At 54.4% G+C, this 14,875-nt stretch overlaps 4 protein-coding genes across 4 annotated transcripts; 3 read left to right on the forward strand and 1 right to left on the reverse strand.

Annotated features, from left to right (window-relative positions):
* Positions 1 to 574: 574 nt before the first annotated feature.
* On the forward strand, positions 575 to 2,420 carry Triagg1_6149 (uncharacterized protein; the record flags this gene model as incomplete). Its single annotated transcript, XM_062900742.1, has 3 exons — positions 575 to 977; positions 1,070 to 2,259; positions 2,325 to 2,420. The coding sequence occupies 3 exons, from the start codon at positions 575 to 577 to the stop codon at positions 2,418 to 2,420; spliced, it is 1,689 nt and encodes a 562-aa protein (XP_062755006.1).
* Positions 2,421 to 4,367: 1,947 nt separating this feature from the next.
* Positions 4,368 to 7,271, forward strand: Triagg1_6150 (uncharacterized protein; the record flags this gene model as incomplete). The annotated part of the gene is made up of 1 exon (XM_062900743.1): positions 4,368 to 7,271. The coding sequence occupies one exon, from the start codon at positions 4,368 to 4,370 to the stop codon at positions 7,269 to 7,271; it is 2,904 nt and encodes a 967-aa protein (XP_062755007.1).
* A 321-nt stretch (positions 7,272 to 7,592) lies between these two features.
* Positions 7,593 to 9,905, reverse strand: Triagg1_6151 (uncharacterized protein; the record flags this gene model as incomplete). Its single annotated transcript, XM_062900744.1, has 2 exons — positions 7,593 to 9,320; positions 9,390 to 9,905. 2 exons carry the CDS (start codon positions 9,903 to 9,905, stop codon positions 7,593 to 7,595), a joined length of 2,244 nt encoding a protein of 747 aa, XP_062755008.1.
* Positions 9,906 to 13,107: 3,202 nt separating this feature from the next.
* Triagg1_6152 (uncharacterized protein) lies at positions 13,108 to 14,875 on the forward strand (the record flags this gene model as incomplete). Its single annotated transcript, XM_062900745.1, has 2 exons — positions 13,108 to 13,813; positions 13,950 to 14,875. 2 exons carry the CDS (start codon positions 13,108 to 13,110, stop codon positions 14,873 to 14,875), a joined length of 1,632 nt encoding a protein of 543 aa, XP_062755009.1.

Here is a 14,875-nt window from a genome sequence, read left to right on the forward strand (position 1 = left end):
AGAGATTTTCTCGTGCGTGGAAGATTCTGGACTAGCCGTCGGTCCATGTACGTATGAGAGGTTTTGTCGGAGCCACACAGCCTACCGCCATCCCGCGCAGATCCTCCCGCGGCAGCGGCTTAAACACCTCAGCCAGACATCAATCACTCACTGGGGCTTTTCCATACGGGTAGTGGACCGAGATTGCTATAATTCGGTGAACTGATGTCCATATGCTGGAGATGGGAAGACGGCAGATTTTTAGGGCATCGTCTAGCACTGCACGTCGAGTTCTCGGGCAGTGAGCTCCACTAGAGCTCGGTACCTACCTAGCTGGAATCTTCCCCGCTGCGCCGGTGCGGCCGGAGAACCTCTTGTAAGGCTCGGGGTTGGGTACGATTGGAAGTACTACTGGGCTCGCTTATTACAGGCCAACTTGACAGTCATCCATATCTCACCTCGTTCCCTCCCCCCCACCAAGCTGTTGGCAGCTCTGCTTCTCTTCCTCTCCCATCACATGCCTCGACCCTAGAGGGAGCCCAAGGAAGCATCACCACAACTCTTGAAGCTCCCTTGCCTTGCTCCCGAGCACGAGATGAGTCTCCTCGAGAGCCTCGACGCCGGCATCACTGGCTTTGTGGGCCAGTGGGATGCCTACTCGACCGGGCTGGTGACGCTGCTGATTGTCCTCGTCACATACCGCATCACCTCGTCGCGCGAGCCCGACGTGCACCCGCTGCTGCTTGCCAGACAGGCTGGTGCTTCTACGGTGCGCAATGAAGGTGAGAGCGCCGCCTACAGATGCCTGGCTGCTCCCCACAGCATGCCGTTGAACAGCGGACTGGATGTCAAGGACCCTGGCGCTTCTCGATGGGCGAGGGGACGCGATGGCGATCTTCGAGACATTTGGCGGAAAGCGGCGGCCGGAAACGATGAAGGGAAAAAGGGAAAATTGCTCACTGTCCTCGGATCTGAGAATGTTATTGAACACCGCCTAGGTAGGATCCCCAAGACTGGTTTCCTTTTCCATGAAAGCTCCCAAAGCGACAACGATGGCTGACTGCTATTTACCTTTTTTCCCTTTTCATAGAGGACATTACAAGGCAGATTAACCTCATTGGACATTACATTGCAGAGCAAGGCGGCATCCGAGTGGCCATCTATCTGCCCAACTCTGTCGAGTTTCTGGTCACTCTTCTGGCATGTAGCTTCTACCCGAACTTGACAACTGTCCTGATCCCGTTCAACGTTTCAAACGAGGAGCTCGTCTCCATGATGCGCCGATCTGCCGTTGACACCGTCGTAACAACGCCCGGCTCGTTCCCGCTCGACGACGTTGCCAAGGCATATCCGTCGCTGAGACAGCTTATCTGGGTCGTGGACGAAGGAAGCTCGCACCTCGACTGGAACGAGGTTCCCGAGGGCATGGGTGGCAGTGTCAACGTTGCTACATGGCAGGAGATCATTCGCGACGCCCCGGCAGACTCTGGCACTGAACTTCCTCCCCTGGACCTGGAAAAGGTTCCCATGGATGTGGTTACCTTCTGGCAGACGAAGCCCGGCCAATTGGAGGAGATGGTGCGCTTCACACAGGCCAACCTGGTTGCTGGCATCGCCTCCCAGATCAATGCCGTGCCCATCAAGGAGAGATTGACTCCTTCTGACCTGTTTCTTCCCGCTGAATCCTTGGCCGGCATCCATACCCTTGCTCTTACCTTGGCCGCACTTTATCAGAATTCTTCGGTAGCCTTCAACTCGGTTGCTGGTCGATCGCCAGATCTGGTTCTAGCCACTCAGGGCATCGCGCCGACGGTGATTGTTGCCAGCCCCTCCAGCTTGCTCAAGATCCATGAAGAGTCCGCCGCCAAACTGAATTCTCCTCTTGCCAAGGCCTCCCATGCCATGTCGACTCGTGCTCTCACACAACAGGGCGTTCTTCCAACCTCGAACTTGCTGTCTGCGTTTGCGGCCGGAGCGAAACCATCCCTTGGGACCGACCTCGGCAAGTTGCGTCTAGTGTATACCGCAGAGCGTGTTGGAGCAGACACTCCTTTCCTTTCCTCCAAAGTCCTTTCTGACCTGCGCGTCTTCACTGGCGCTCGAGTTGTGTATGCTCTGACAACCGCCCGGGTGGTAGGCGCCGTTTCGCAGACGGCCTACTATGACTACAGAGTTGAGGAGGGCGACAACGGCCACTTTGGCGCACCCGCGACAAGCATTGAGATTCGCTTGAAGGACAAGGGCTCATTCAAAACAACAGATGATGTGGTTGTGGGAGAGGTAAGCTCAACACATGGTTTCTCTGGCAATCCAATACAATTCGCGCTGACACGTGGACCAAATAGATTTTCGCAACTGGACCGAGCGTTGCTGGCGGCGAAACAAACCTGGGTGTTGTCGGAACACTGAGGCACGACAACACGTTGGCTTATGTGTCGTGAAGCAGGATCTACGGATGCTAGTTCAAGGGGTAGAGGGAAAAGGGCCGGTTGAAGGGAAGCAGGGTACACAATAGGCTAGGCGCATAAATGTGCTTTCGGAATCACTTTTGGAGAGATTCGTCATTGGACCAGCTGAGAGATTCGGCGATTTTCATTATGCGCTTCAGGAAAGAAATAGCGAAGAGCGTCGATGATGCAAAGTAAATTGATGATTATTTTTTTGGGATGTTGATTGACGTTGATGAGGCTTGAAGCCATCTCGGAATTATCCAGGGAGTATCTTACATGAACCTTGCCTGGATGCTACGATGCAGAACGGCCCGAGGCAGGGCGAGGCAATATCGAGCTGGTCGCGTGCAACTCTATTTATATCCGCACGCGCTGGATGCGAACCAAAGTGCAACACTCCAGACCTGGAAGCTAATTTGGAACATTTCCCGTCTACCCCAGACGCAGGTCCTCGTGGTGCTACGTGCAGGGTTTAGCAGATACGGAGCAAAAAGCACAGACACGGGTAAGTAAGACTAGGTAGACAGGTAGAGTAATACAGTAGATGCTACCTGATACTGCTTGGGAGCCGGGGGTGTTTTGAAGTGACATGACATGGTGAGCGTATAGAGCGCCTAATAGAGCAATAGAGGGAGGGATGGAAGGATTGAAGCGATGCGATGGCATTTACAGCGTATTCCCGGCTAGGTGTGGTGTGTTGACCCTATGTATGTACTTGCTCTTAAGACTACTCCTGAAGCTGTCAACAGCTCACATCTCGGCGGCAAAGGACTACATATGTAACTCTTTCGTCGATGTACATTGACGACTATTGGATGGCGGAGATGGTAGCATAAATGCCCTAAATTTGTCGTCTTCATGCTTCAATATTCTTGAGGATTGATTCGTGTCACTGCAGAAATTATTTGAGTAACTAGTGAGGGCATGGTCTGGCGCTACGAAAACGGGGAGGGGAGGGGAGGGGGGGGCGTCAAAGGGAATGGTTTGATTTGCTTGCTTGATTTCAAATGGATGAGAAAGCCAGAGTCAGAGACAGAGAGAAGAGAGGGGGGGACAGAAGAGGTTTAATTTTAAAATTTTAAAAGATGGAACAATACAAATCCATACCAAAATACAAATGGAAATACAAAATCCGACTGGCGTGTGCAAGCAGCGAGTTCAATCAAATCAAATCAAATCAAATCAAATCAAACTTGGACTCGGCGGATCAATCAGACGCCCCGGTCCGGCGGTTTTTACGGGCTGTTGGGCTCTTTCTTGTCTTGCCCTCTTACTGTACCTGTACCCTCTTACCCACCTCAGTCGCCATCATTCTGCGGTGGGACCCCTTGAACCTCCTGATCCCCGATCCGCGGGCCTGGTTTTCCTCTGTTACCACGTTAGCTTCTCGGTGTGTCTTATCTCCTTGCGTGTCTCTCTCCCTCGTCTAGTTTTTCTTTCTTTTTTTCCCTTCTACTGTAAAACTCTTGTTATAATACCTTTTACTGGAGGCGTCGTTCTGGTTTGGGACCCCTGTCTTATATCTTTGGCTTTTCTCTCTCTTCTTTTTTTTTCTGGATTTCCGAACTCTAATTTCAAATCACTTTTCTGGAATCCTACGTTTATTTTGGCTGCTTCCGATTACTAAAGAGGTTCACAACAAAAAAGCCATTGGATCGCATCGATTCCTTTTGCGACGACATCACTGTTTCCGCTTTTTTTGTGTTTTTGCTGGAAGACAAAGGAGTCGCGGCTTCACCACACAATATCCGCTCTGATATCATTCCTCTTACATTTATTATTCTTCAAAGGCGCCTCGCTGCGGAGGCACGCGCATCCGGTAGCGCGGGAAGATGCGCAGCTGTTGAGTGACAGTGAGAAGAGAGCGCGAAGCGAGTGACGCCGGACTCATTGGGATCAACGTTACTGGACCTCTAATCGACGGGCGAAAACATTGGGATGAAGAAGTTTTCCAAGATCCTGTCGCGGCGACTTGGGCGATCCGGCGACGATGACCATCGCCGTTGGGACGGCGGCCTCGAGTCATCGCTGGACTTTCACCAGCTGACGTCCAGGCGGTGGCGCAGTGGTGACGATGGACTGGCGATGAATGGCGAGAACCACAGCCGCATCTTCACAAAGGAGGTTCCCAAGTACGGCGCCGGGAGGATCTTGGCGGACGGGAGCGACGACGCCGGGCAGCTCTGCGAAGTTTGCCGGGAGATTGACTTTGCGAGCCTGCTGGACTGGCAGCCCGGGGATTCAAGGCCGTGGGTTTCGTTGGCACACTGCTTGAAGCTGAGGCTGCCCGAGGACGAAGGGCTGGGCCTCGACGGGATGACGCTGGACGGAGACGAGATGAGCGAGGACGAGAGGCGGAGGAAGAAGAGGAAGGAGGGAAACCAGTGTCCGTGGTGTGTCTTCTTCCACTCGATGATCACCACGGTCTCGGAAGGGGACGAGGCTGGCGGCTTGGATGGGAGGGATGGGAGGGTCATGAAGGCCAAGTTCACGCCGTATCTGCGTATTCGCTTGGCCTTTGAGCGGCTTGGCGGTGGGGAGAAGCACGCGTTGGGGAAATCGGTGCTCTTTGAAGTCACGACGAGGAACCGGTCTCTCCCATGGGGGTACATTGTGAAGGCTGCGCCGGCTCTGGCGCAAACGGAGGAGGAAGCCAATGCCGATGCTGAGACGGCGACGGAGACGGATGCGGAACTGGAGGCGGAGACGAGCACGCAAGGGGAGATGGAAACGGGGACGGATTCGGGAGTCGAGGCCGATGCGGAATTGAAAGAGGAGCTGTTATCAGAGGTTAAGCCAAGGGCATCGACAGCCGACGACGTGGAGGATCATGTCGAAGAGACGCCAGTTGAGGCGAAGCAGAATAGTCATGCGAAAGTCAACGGAAAAGACAAGCGACGGGACGAATCAAGGGTCGTTCGAGGGAGGGAGATCACTCCGCTGCTCCATCTCCCGCTGGCAAGGAGCTGGGTTGATTTTTGCGACGAGAACCATGCTGCCGAGGCCTGCTCCGTCAAGAACCTGACGTTGGTCAAGGGATTGAAGCTGATCGATTGCGAGGAGAACAGAGTTGTTCTTGCAGAGCAGCTGTCTGCCGCAGCACCTCACGACGAGATACAAGACGATAAAAGCCAGACCGGCACTCGCAACAGCCATGAGAACAGCACCAGGCACCAGAACGTGGATTATGTCACGCTCAGCTATGTCTGGGGAAGTTCTCGCCGCAAGGACAACGAGGCCACCTCTGAACAAGGAACCGACGACGACGACCAGCTGCCGCGCCAGCTCCCGAAACTGATTGCCGATGCTATTTCCACCACCAAAGGCCTTGGATATCGGTACCTTTGGGTCGACCGATATTGTATGCCCGCAAAGGGAGACGTGGAGGGAGCGTCGGAGCGTCAGAGACAGCTTAGCCTCATGGGCCAGATATTCAGCCACTCGGCACTGACGCTCGTCGTTGCCGCGGGCGAAGGCGTTGACGACGGCATCGTCGGAGTCAGCGCGCCGCGCGAAGAGCAGCTGTCAATACAAACGGAGTCGGACCTCTTCACCACGTCGCTCCTTCGCCCAGACCTCGAGGTCGCTTCGTCCAAGTGGGCGTCTCGCGCATGGACATACCAGGAGGGTCTCTTGTCGCGGCGACGCCTCATTTTCACGCCCTCGCAGACTTACTTTCAGTGCCAGGCCGTGCACTGTCACGAGAGCCTTTCTTTACCCCTCGAATATGCACCGGGGTTGAACTTTGGTCGGGTCTTTCCCTCCTCGACCGAAGACAGCCTTCGGCCTAACAGGCTGAAGAACCATATCAAGGCCTACCTGGCCAAGAGTCTTACTTGTACCGACGACCATCTAGACGCCTTCAGGGGCTTGCTCCACGAATACTCACGGCGGGAGAAACTCCCCGTAGAGCACCTGCTCGGCCTGCCCCTTTTCCACCCCGACGACTTTACCAGGCACAAGGTCGTCAGCCAAACGGACCGCCTGGCCGTTGCCCTGGGGTGGATGCCCAACCGCACGCTCCCTTCCTCTTCCATCTCCGCCTCCACTACCTCTTCCCACGACGACCTCCTTCACAACCCCGTCATCGACCCTTACTCCCTCATCGATCCCCCCTGTCCCTTTCCCTCGTGGACCTGGCTCGCGTGGCGGCCCAACCAAACAACGTACAACTACAACACCCCCAGCTACTCCTTCAACTTCAACCTCGTCGACGACGCATCGCCGCTGCTCGACGGCGTGTCGGCCGCGCCCGGGATGGAAGTCTCCGTCGGCTTTAGCGATGGCATGGTTCTCTCGTGGGAGATTGACGGCGACGCCATTGCCCGCAAGGCCGACAAGATCGAGATGCTGCGCCTCAAGACGTACTGCTTCGACCTAAACGTCAAGAGAACTCCCGCGGGCGCGGGCAACAGGTCGACCCTGTCCCTGGCCGAGCCCGTTGCCTCCGCGCTGGGCAGGTCCGCTTCCGAATACATCGACGCCTGGATCCGCCGCTCGTCCGTCACCACCCTCTTCGCCTCTGCCGAGGACGAGCCCGTCGACCCGGAGTACCACCTCGTCGGCGTCCTCGTCTCGGGCCGCCACTGGAAGTCCGATGGGCCGATTCATCGCGCTACGGGCCCGGGGAGCGCCGCGGCCACGGCGACGGCGCTGATATGCGGACGCAGGAACTGGGATCCCGAGGGCCAGTGGGTGCGCCTGGGCGCGCTGAGCATCGCGTATGGCGGGCTGGTGCCTGTGGCGGACGAGGCTGACGCGTCCATCATGAAGGGTGTCGATGCGAGGAGCGGGGAGAAGAAGGATTTGAGGGTACGCCTGCGGGAGTTGGACATTTACTGAATTACTCCTTTTTTTTTTAATGCTTGTGTACGCTATGAAGGGGCGGGGATCTAATTAATTGACTTGCGATGTATGAGTGTGTTATGTTATATATATATCTATGTACCAAGGGGTTGTTGATTGTATTTTTTTTTATCGTGATGGGAAAAAGTTTACGCAGCGTCTTCATGACGAAAATATATCGATACCAATTTATAATCATTACATTACTAGTTTAGATCTTGTGCTTTACATCTTCGTAAATGTTTCTCCATAACATCATCAACATCCAAGCAAACAGCAAACAACGTCTCTAGAGTTCAATCAGTTGCTCAAACAAACTCAATCCATCTCCATCATGGCCCTCACAGACAAATCATTATGCACCCAGCCCACAATCCGACTCGCCACATCGCCCACCAACCGATCATAATGCGGCCCAGGCAAAAACACCGCACAATGCGCCGTCACCTCATCCATGCCGTCCATGTACACACTCACCCACGTAGGATCCATGACCCCATCCGTCTTGCTCGGCGTATTGCAAAACTTTCTCAGCTTCTTGGGCTTACCCATCGCTTCAGCCTCCGTCTCAGCCAAAGAAGCGGATGACGATGCTGCTGCTGCTGCTGCTGCTGCGGCGGCGGCGGCGTCCTTGTCCAGTCGCTTCTTCTCTGCTCTGCCTGCTTTTTCTTCTTCCTTGTCCAGACGCTTCTTCTCTGCCTTGCCGGCCCTTTCTTCATCCTTCTCGAGACGCCTCTTTTCCTGTTCCGCTTTCTGCTTCTGCTTCTTCACGTCCTTTTCGAGCTTGTCCGCGTCCTTTTGGACCTTCTTTTGGCGCTTCTCGATGAGCTTTTCGCGTTCGCGGAGGGCCTTGCTGCGGTCTTTGACGGCGTTCTCGTAGGCCTTTTGGAGGCGGCCGAATTCTTTTTCTGCTTGTTTACGGGAGTCTTTGTCTGTGTATTGTGATAGGTCCGGCTGCTCTGGGGGGTGAGGGAGATCGGGGATCGGAGGGAGGTCTGTATCGGGAGGAGAAGCCAGGGGTGTGTCTGACGGGGGTTTCTTTTCATCGACAGAGCCCTCAGTAACGACGGATGGCGCGTCTGATGTGGCTGGTAGTGCCGTTTCTAAGTCTTGCTCTACAAAATCCTGTTCAGTATCATCCATAGGAATCGGGTCAATCTCTTGCATAGACATCATAGACATCATAGACAGCCGATTCGAATCAACAGGAGGCTCTTTCAACTGGGTACTTGCACCGGCGTGATTAGTATCCTTCTCTATTTTTGGCGTCGAGGGCGCTGCTGGCTCATTTAGACTACCCTCTTTGGTCGGAGTACTGGGCTTAGAAAGAGTGGGAGAGGCCGGGCTTCTTGTTTCATCACTTGCTGGTGAAATGGCCACGTCGGCCAGCTTTGCGTTGATAGCGTCCCCAGCCTTGTACTCAGATGCAGGAATTGTTGACACATCGACCTGGCTTGGATCACGACTGCCTTCAGCCGTAGATGGTGGTTTAGGGCGGCCAGAAGCAAGCGTATAATAGTTGGCAAAGCGAACTCGAGTGTGTGAATCGTTGAATGTGCCACCGCTCAAGACTTGGAGGTCGTCAACATCTTCAAGAGCACGAATCTGGTTGTATCGCGACATGAGCCCGCGATAGTCGGCCAGACACCCCCCAAACTCTAGATGGGAGGCAATGTGGTTGCCCAAGGCAGTGATGAGGCCTTCAGACCAATGCTTGGAACTGAAATTCATCATGCGAGTAAGAAACGACTTTTCCCTAAACGGTGCGTCATTGACGTAAGGGGGGTCAAAGTTGGGATCTCTCGGTTCGCTCAGAGGACTATTCATAGACATGGTAGGTGAAAGGGGCTGTGAATCAGCCGAGTGAGCCTCTGGAGGTGATGGCAATGGGGACCCTTGGCCAGGAGGAGTTGGGGAGGGCTGAAAGAGACTTGAGATGCCCGAAGCTACGATGCCGGGATGAAGTCCTAAAAAGGGCGAGTCTAACGACAGAGTTCCCAGAATACGATGCTTCAGAGGAGAATGGCTAGACGAGACTTGGTTAGGCTATAGAAGTTCACGGCATTAGAACAAATTCCTATAGACATGGGCTTTCTTAGATCACGGATGGCTTACCATGAGAACCATATCGGCAGCCAATAAGCCTCCCATGGAGTGACCAATGAGGATAACATCGGTTGTGGGCGACTCGTGGGGCTCCAGCCAAGCGCTGAAATTATCTCTCGCGACATCTATGGCCTTGTACGTCTTGTACCGAGGGTAGATTTTGGAGTGGACGGCATGGGTTTCTGAAAGGGCTTCCCGTAGGAAGTTATGGACATGAGCAGGGAATGATTGAAATGATTGGTCATTTCCATAGAACCCATGGATGTAGATCAATAGAAGGATTCGCTTGGCATCCGAGTCGGAGCTTGATGGCACCAAAGATTGTGATGACGAAGTACGTGGGTCTTTAATCTTGGAGAGCAGGATTTGGGGGCCTCGTTGATCCGGAGAGGCCAGCGAGGCTCGGGACTCATCCACGGCGGAATAGGGAGGTGGCGGAGGTAATTGGGAGTTGTCCCTTGGCGGCAGGGGAGGTGGCGGCGGCCGGGGAACGGATCTTTCTGGTAGGGGAGGAGGCGATGCCATGGCGTTGAATTAAAGTATGATATGAAGTGATTGGATTGTGGGTGAAGATGATGTGAATATCTCCGGGTTGTGGCAGGAAGAGGCTTGGTGTCAGGAGCGGGTTTCTGAATGCAATTGCGGAAGAGTTGCCATCACTGTTGCCGTATCATGACCGCAGATGCACACATAAAACACAGCCTTGTTGTCGTTGTCATCGAGATGAATGATGATGAGCCCGTGAATCAAAGTTAAACGATCGGCGACGGGACTCGGGAGACGGTCAGAGGCCCGGAGCGGGGGAGAGATGAGGCTGGCCGAGATGCAGATGGCGGGGCTGCCGTTTCTTTCGCTGGGCGCAATCGATAAGGACCCTGAATCACTACCAGGTAGTACGAGTACAATGCCTCTGCACCGCAGCCGTATAGCGGCTCTAGGTATCTCCCATAAGTGGAGGAACAAAAAAGTGCTAGGGCGCTAATAGCGAGCATTTAGGTGTCAGGTAGAACGTTCCGTGCAGTCAATACCTTGGATGCTATGAATAGCCCTGCAGCTAGAGTAGGACCTGGTGGTGCCTGGGCGTACTCGTATGTTCCGGTACTAGGCTGCGCTAGGCTGCATGTGGCAGTGAAAAAGCCACTGCATGGTGCCTGCGCATGGGCCATTCAGGGTGGGGGTTGATATTTTCAGCCTGGACCAATGGCAGCGAAGCAGAGCGACAGCTACATGCAAGTACAAGCACTAGTGATTGGGGGCATCAGTGCAATGCTAGAAAGGAGCACCACCACGGCACATCCGTCATTCCGAACCACGCTGATTCATGGCCACGCACGCATTGGTGCCGTTGGGGGTCTTTGTATTGACGCATTTTGATTCATGTCAAGTGTCATTGGGCCCAGCTTGCCTCGTATTGTTGGCGTGTTTTTTTTTGTTACAGCAGATGCACACTGACCTACCTGTATCTACATTAGTATACCTTGACATCTTGAAGGTACACACGTTGGCTGTGAATGTTTATCAAAACACCACAGGCCATTTCACAGCACGATACTGCTGTTGTCAATATTACTGCCCACGAAACTGCTAGAACAGCCTAGCGGTGCTCGTAGATTAACCAGGAGCACGGCGAGAGCTCCTCGTCTCCGCCCTCTTTCGTCGTGCAGTCTCCCATCTGTAGTGCCAGGGACGCATTGAAGCTACACAGCACTAGCAGGGTTGCCCATCGCTTGCTCGCTCCGTATGTACCTTGGACAAACGGCGAATAGCGCGCAAACAACAAGGCGGACGAAGACTGTACAGTACTCGTACAGTAGTGAGATGAAGAAGAGAAAAGTTCCTAGTGGCGCAACTCGAGTGCCGTTAGAGGAAGCCATTCCGGATGCTAATGGACGTGGAATGATTAAAGGCATGGCGGGATGACTCGTGACGAGTCCGTTGCAACTCGCGGTGATAGAATAAACGAACTCTCAGTCATGCTGTTCTCAACTGCAATACCGACCAAATGCCTGTTCACTTGTGAAGATGTATTCTCCGTGCTTACTCTGTGCGGGTACCGCATCATGCTATTTCGCCGCGTAGTTCAATTCTTCTCCGAACCTGGCTCGGAATGCCCCGTCTCCATCTCCATTGACTGATGTTTATTGTACGAGTAGGCACCCAGTCGCACCCTCACGCTAGCATACCGAGATGGAGCACATTGTGATTACCGACGAGAGATGATCCGTGCTATTCTATATTAAAAGCACAATGCCTTTGCCTATATCATCCTAGGTTGCATCAGGTGCCTTGAAAACGCACGCATACCATTACGTATCACTGCTACTACTCGTACTCCATACACTCGGACTTGTTTATCTCAACACTACACAAGTACCATACATCCAATTGATGCCTGATGTTGTGATTGCATGCAGATGCAGATGCCGGTAGGATGGATCAATGCCTTTTGCTGCTGCTAGTCCTCAGACGGGCAACATCTTCATGCATCCAGATGGACGGATCAAAAGCTTCACCACCTCCTTGTACCCTCTGCTGGCCAGTGGCATCGTGTGCTGTATCGTATCGAATCAAATCTGTGCGTGGACCTGCATCGTTTGGTGCGTCTTGGCGCACGGGCCCGGAAATCGAGTGGCAGATGGCCGGTGATTGGCTGCCGGTGCCGCAACCCCCCGCCATAGCGAAATTACGAGTATAGTACATGTACCGACAAGTATCCTCCCAGCGGCCTTTTGCACTTGGAACCAGGCCTGTCCCGGCACCTGCGCTAGCATCAGCCTCAGGCACGGAGCAATTGGGGGAGATGCGCCAGTGCCTGGAGCACCTGTAATTACATGTACTCGTAGATGTAACCACATGCGCATCCTGGCTGCGAAAAGGCCCGGCATCCTCGTTCAAGTCGTGCAGCTCGGCTTTTGCTCAGGCGATCCCAGGCCTTGCCCGTGTTCGTACGAGTACCTGCAGTACAACGCACCTAGCCTTGGCTGTGCCGGCGCAAAGTACAGGTACCTCCGCCTCTGCTAGTCTGTGTGCCGTGCTGCTCCGTGCAAGTACCTACACGAGGTACGTGTACACGAGCAAATCTCTGTGGCCCGGTTCGTCCCTGTGCCTTGGCGGAGAGATTGCTATCGTCGTCTCCCCTTCCTTCGCTTCTCCTCTTTCGCCCGTTTGCTCTTCTTTTCCTTTTGCCTTTTCTTTTCTTCTCCTCGTGGCCAGCGGACGTGCGCGCATCATTGCTTTGTTTTTTCTTCGCCATGACCTTTGCCTTTCTTTCTGTTGACCATTGTTGAGCCGTTCTTTTGAAAAAGGGGAGATCGCGTGCGGTTTAGAAGAATAGAGAAGCAGAAACGAGAGACACGGGAGAGCCACGAGCAAACGAAACGAAACGAATCACCGTCGCGAAATTGATCCCGGAATAATAACTTTCGCTATATTTTTTATTCCCTTGGATTTCGCCGGCTTGCAACTTTGTCAGATCCATCTTCCAGTGACACGGACGGATGGTGAGAGCGTGGTGATCCTCTTCGATACAGCCATCGCCAAGACGGACAACACCAACCACGACGACATTGACTACGACGACGGTGGTTATTTTGGGGTCTCAAGATGCAGCCGGAAGAAGGAATAGCGAATTAGAATTTCACTTGCTTCATCCCTCGGCGTCAGCCAGCCAGACCCCACAACACTTGGGAATTCGATACGATCAGCACTGCCCACCGACATTGCCACCATGACGAACCGCCGGCCTTCACTCCTTCAGGCCCGGAGCGGTCCGCACGCGCACGCTCATTCTGCATACAAACTTGGACACGCACACGGCCACGGCCACGGCCAGCATTTGCATCATCAGTATCCTCACGACGCCGTTGCCGGCCCTCGACCTGACGACGTCAAGCCCGATAACGCCCAAGGACCGGATCTTGATAACCGAGCTGATGTGCCAGTCCCGGACCAAAAGCCCAGTGATGTGTTAACTCCAAGCGCAACCTCTCTCGTTACCAGGGTCATCCAGACCGTTTCGCTCGTTCAAATCGTGGATACCTCTGGGTCACCAATCGAAACGCTGACTCGCTTTGCTCCTCCCAACACCGTTGTTGTGGATAAGAACACGGGCCAGACGATATCTGCTTCGAATCCGGATCACACAGCAGCTCCCGCTGCGCCGGGGTCCAGCCCGGGGTCCAGCGGAGGAATCAATTCTTCAACGTCCAGCACCGGCTCGCAAACAAACGCCACCCCTGTTGCCCCAAGCTCAGCTTCCTCCTCGGGGTCTTCATCGGTGCCCTCGTTAGGGTCTTCATCAGTGCCTTCGTCGGTTCCTTCATCGGCAGCTTCGTCAGCAGCTTCACCGGCACCACTTTCACCGCCCGTACATTCTTCACCTCCAACGGCACCCCCGGCCCCTTCGCTGGGCATTGGCCATAACGGAACAAACAGTATGTCGTCATCCGGTTTCCAAGTCTAAGCTTAACCAAGCATGTCTCCCTCCTAATCATAACGTGATAGTTCATCACTCTATTCATCATAATGCGACCAATTCATCATTCCACGCTGAATCTGTAAATAACACAGCCTCATCAACCAAATTCTCTTCGGCAACAACACGCCGCCATACCTCATCGACGACCTCTGAAGTTTCCTCTTCTCAGTTTACATCGTTTTCAGATACCGTCATTTCAGCTGCCACTTCTTCCTTTGAGCCTGCGCCTACTGATGGCGCGTTCGGAGGTGTATTTGGAGGAGGTAGTGCACCAACGGCGAGCGGCGCAACGCCCACGCCGTCCTCGTCTTCCAACTCGACCGACGGTGCGCTCTCTCCCCAGCAGAAGCAAGTCATTGGAGGTGTAGTTGGAGGACTGGCTGGCGCGGCTTTCTTTCTGGTTTTGGTGCTGCTAGCTCTGAGGTACAAGCGACGTCAACTCAATGCAGCTCAAGCCGCCAGTCAACCTACTTCAGAGTCCCGTGAACTACCCCCGGCCACCGGCGCCCCTAACGGAGCTCCCAGCGGAGGAAACGGGGGTGGTAGCGGAGGCGGCAGCGGAGGCGCGATGGCGGAGAGATACGGCGCCGCGACGCTAACCGCCGCGTTTGCCAGTTTGTCCCCCAAAACGAGTTCCGTTTCTGCAAACTCTGCGGAAACCGGAGAAAGAGGTTTCTACCGTGTGTCTGGCAGAAAGCTGCCATCAGTTCTGCAGGTGGGGGGCGATGGGTACTCAGACCCTCGTGCGAGTTTCATGAGCGGCACCTCAGACTGGAATCGCGGCTCCCAGGCCTTTGATCCCTTCGGAGGACCGGGAGCCCGGTTACAGCTTGGTGCCCCCATGCGACCAGACAGCGGCGTACCCGTTGTTCGATCCGGCCCAGCCCGAGCTGTTGTCGCAGAGTCAAACCCATTTGCAGACCCTCCGAGAACCCCCCCTGCCGACGCCTCCGTGCCCCCTATGATGCGGCAACGCGAGAGCCCCGGCAGAGGATCCAGATTTCAGGAAGGCCTTTGA

This window comes from Trichoderma aggressivum, assembly GCF_033847375.1.
Source record: "Trichoderma aggressivum f. europaeum strain CBS 100526 chromosome Unknown scaffold_023, whole genome shotgun sequence".
In the NCBI taxonomy this organism is placed as follows: Eukaryota; Fungi; Ascomycota; class Sordariomycetes; order Hypocreales; family Hypocreaceae; genus Trichoderma; species Trichoderma aggressivum.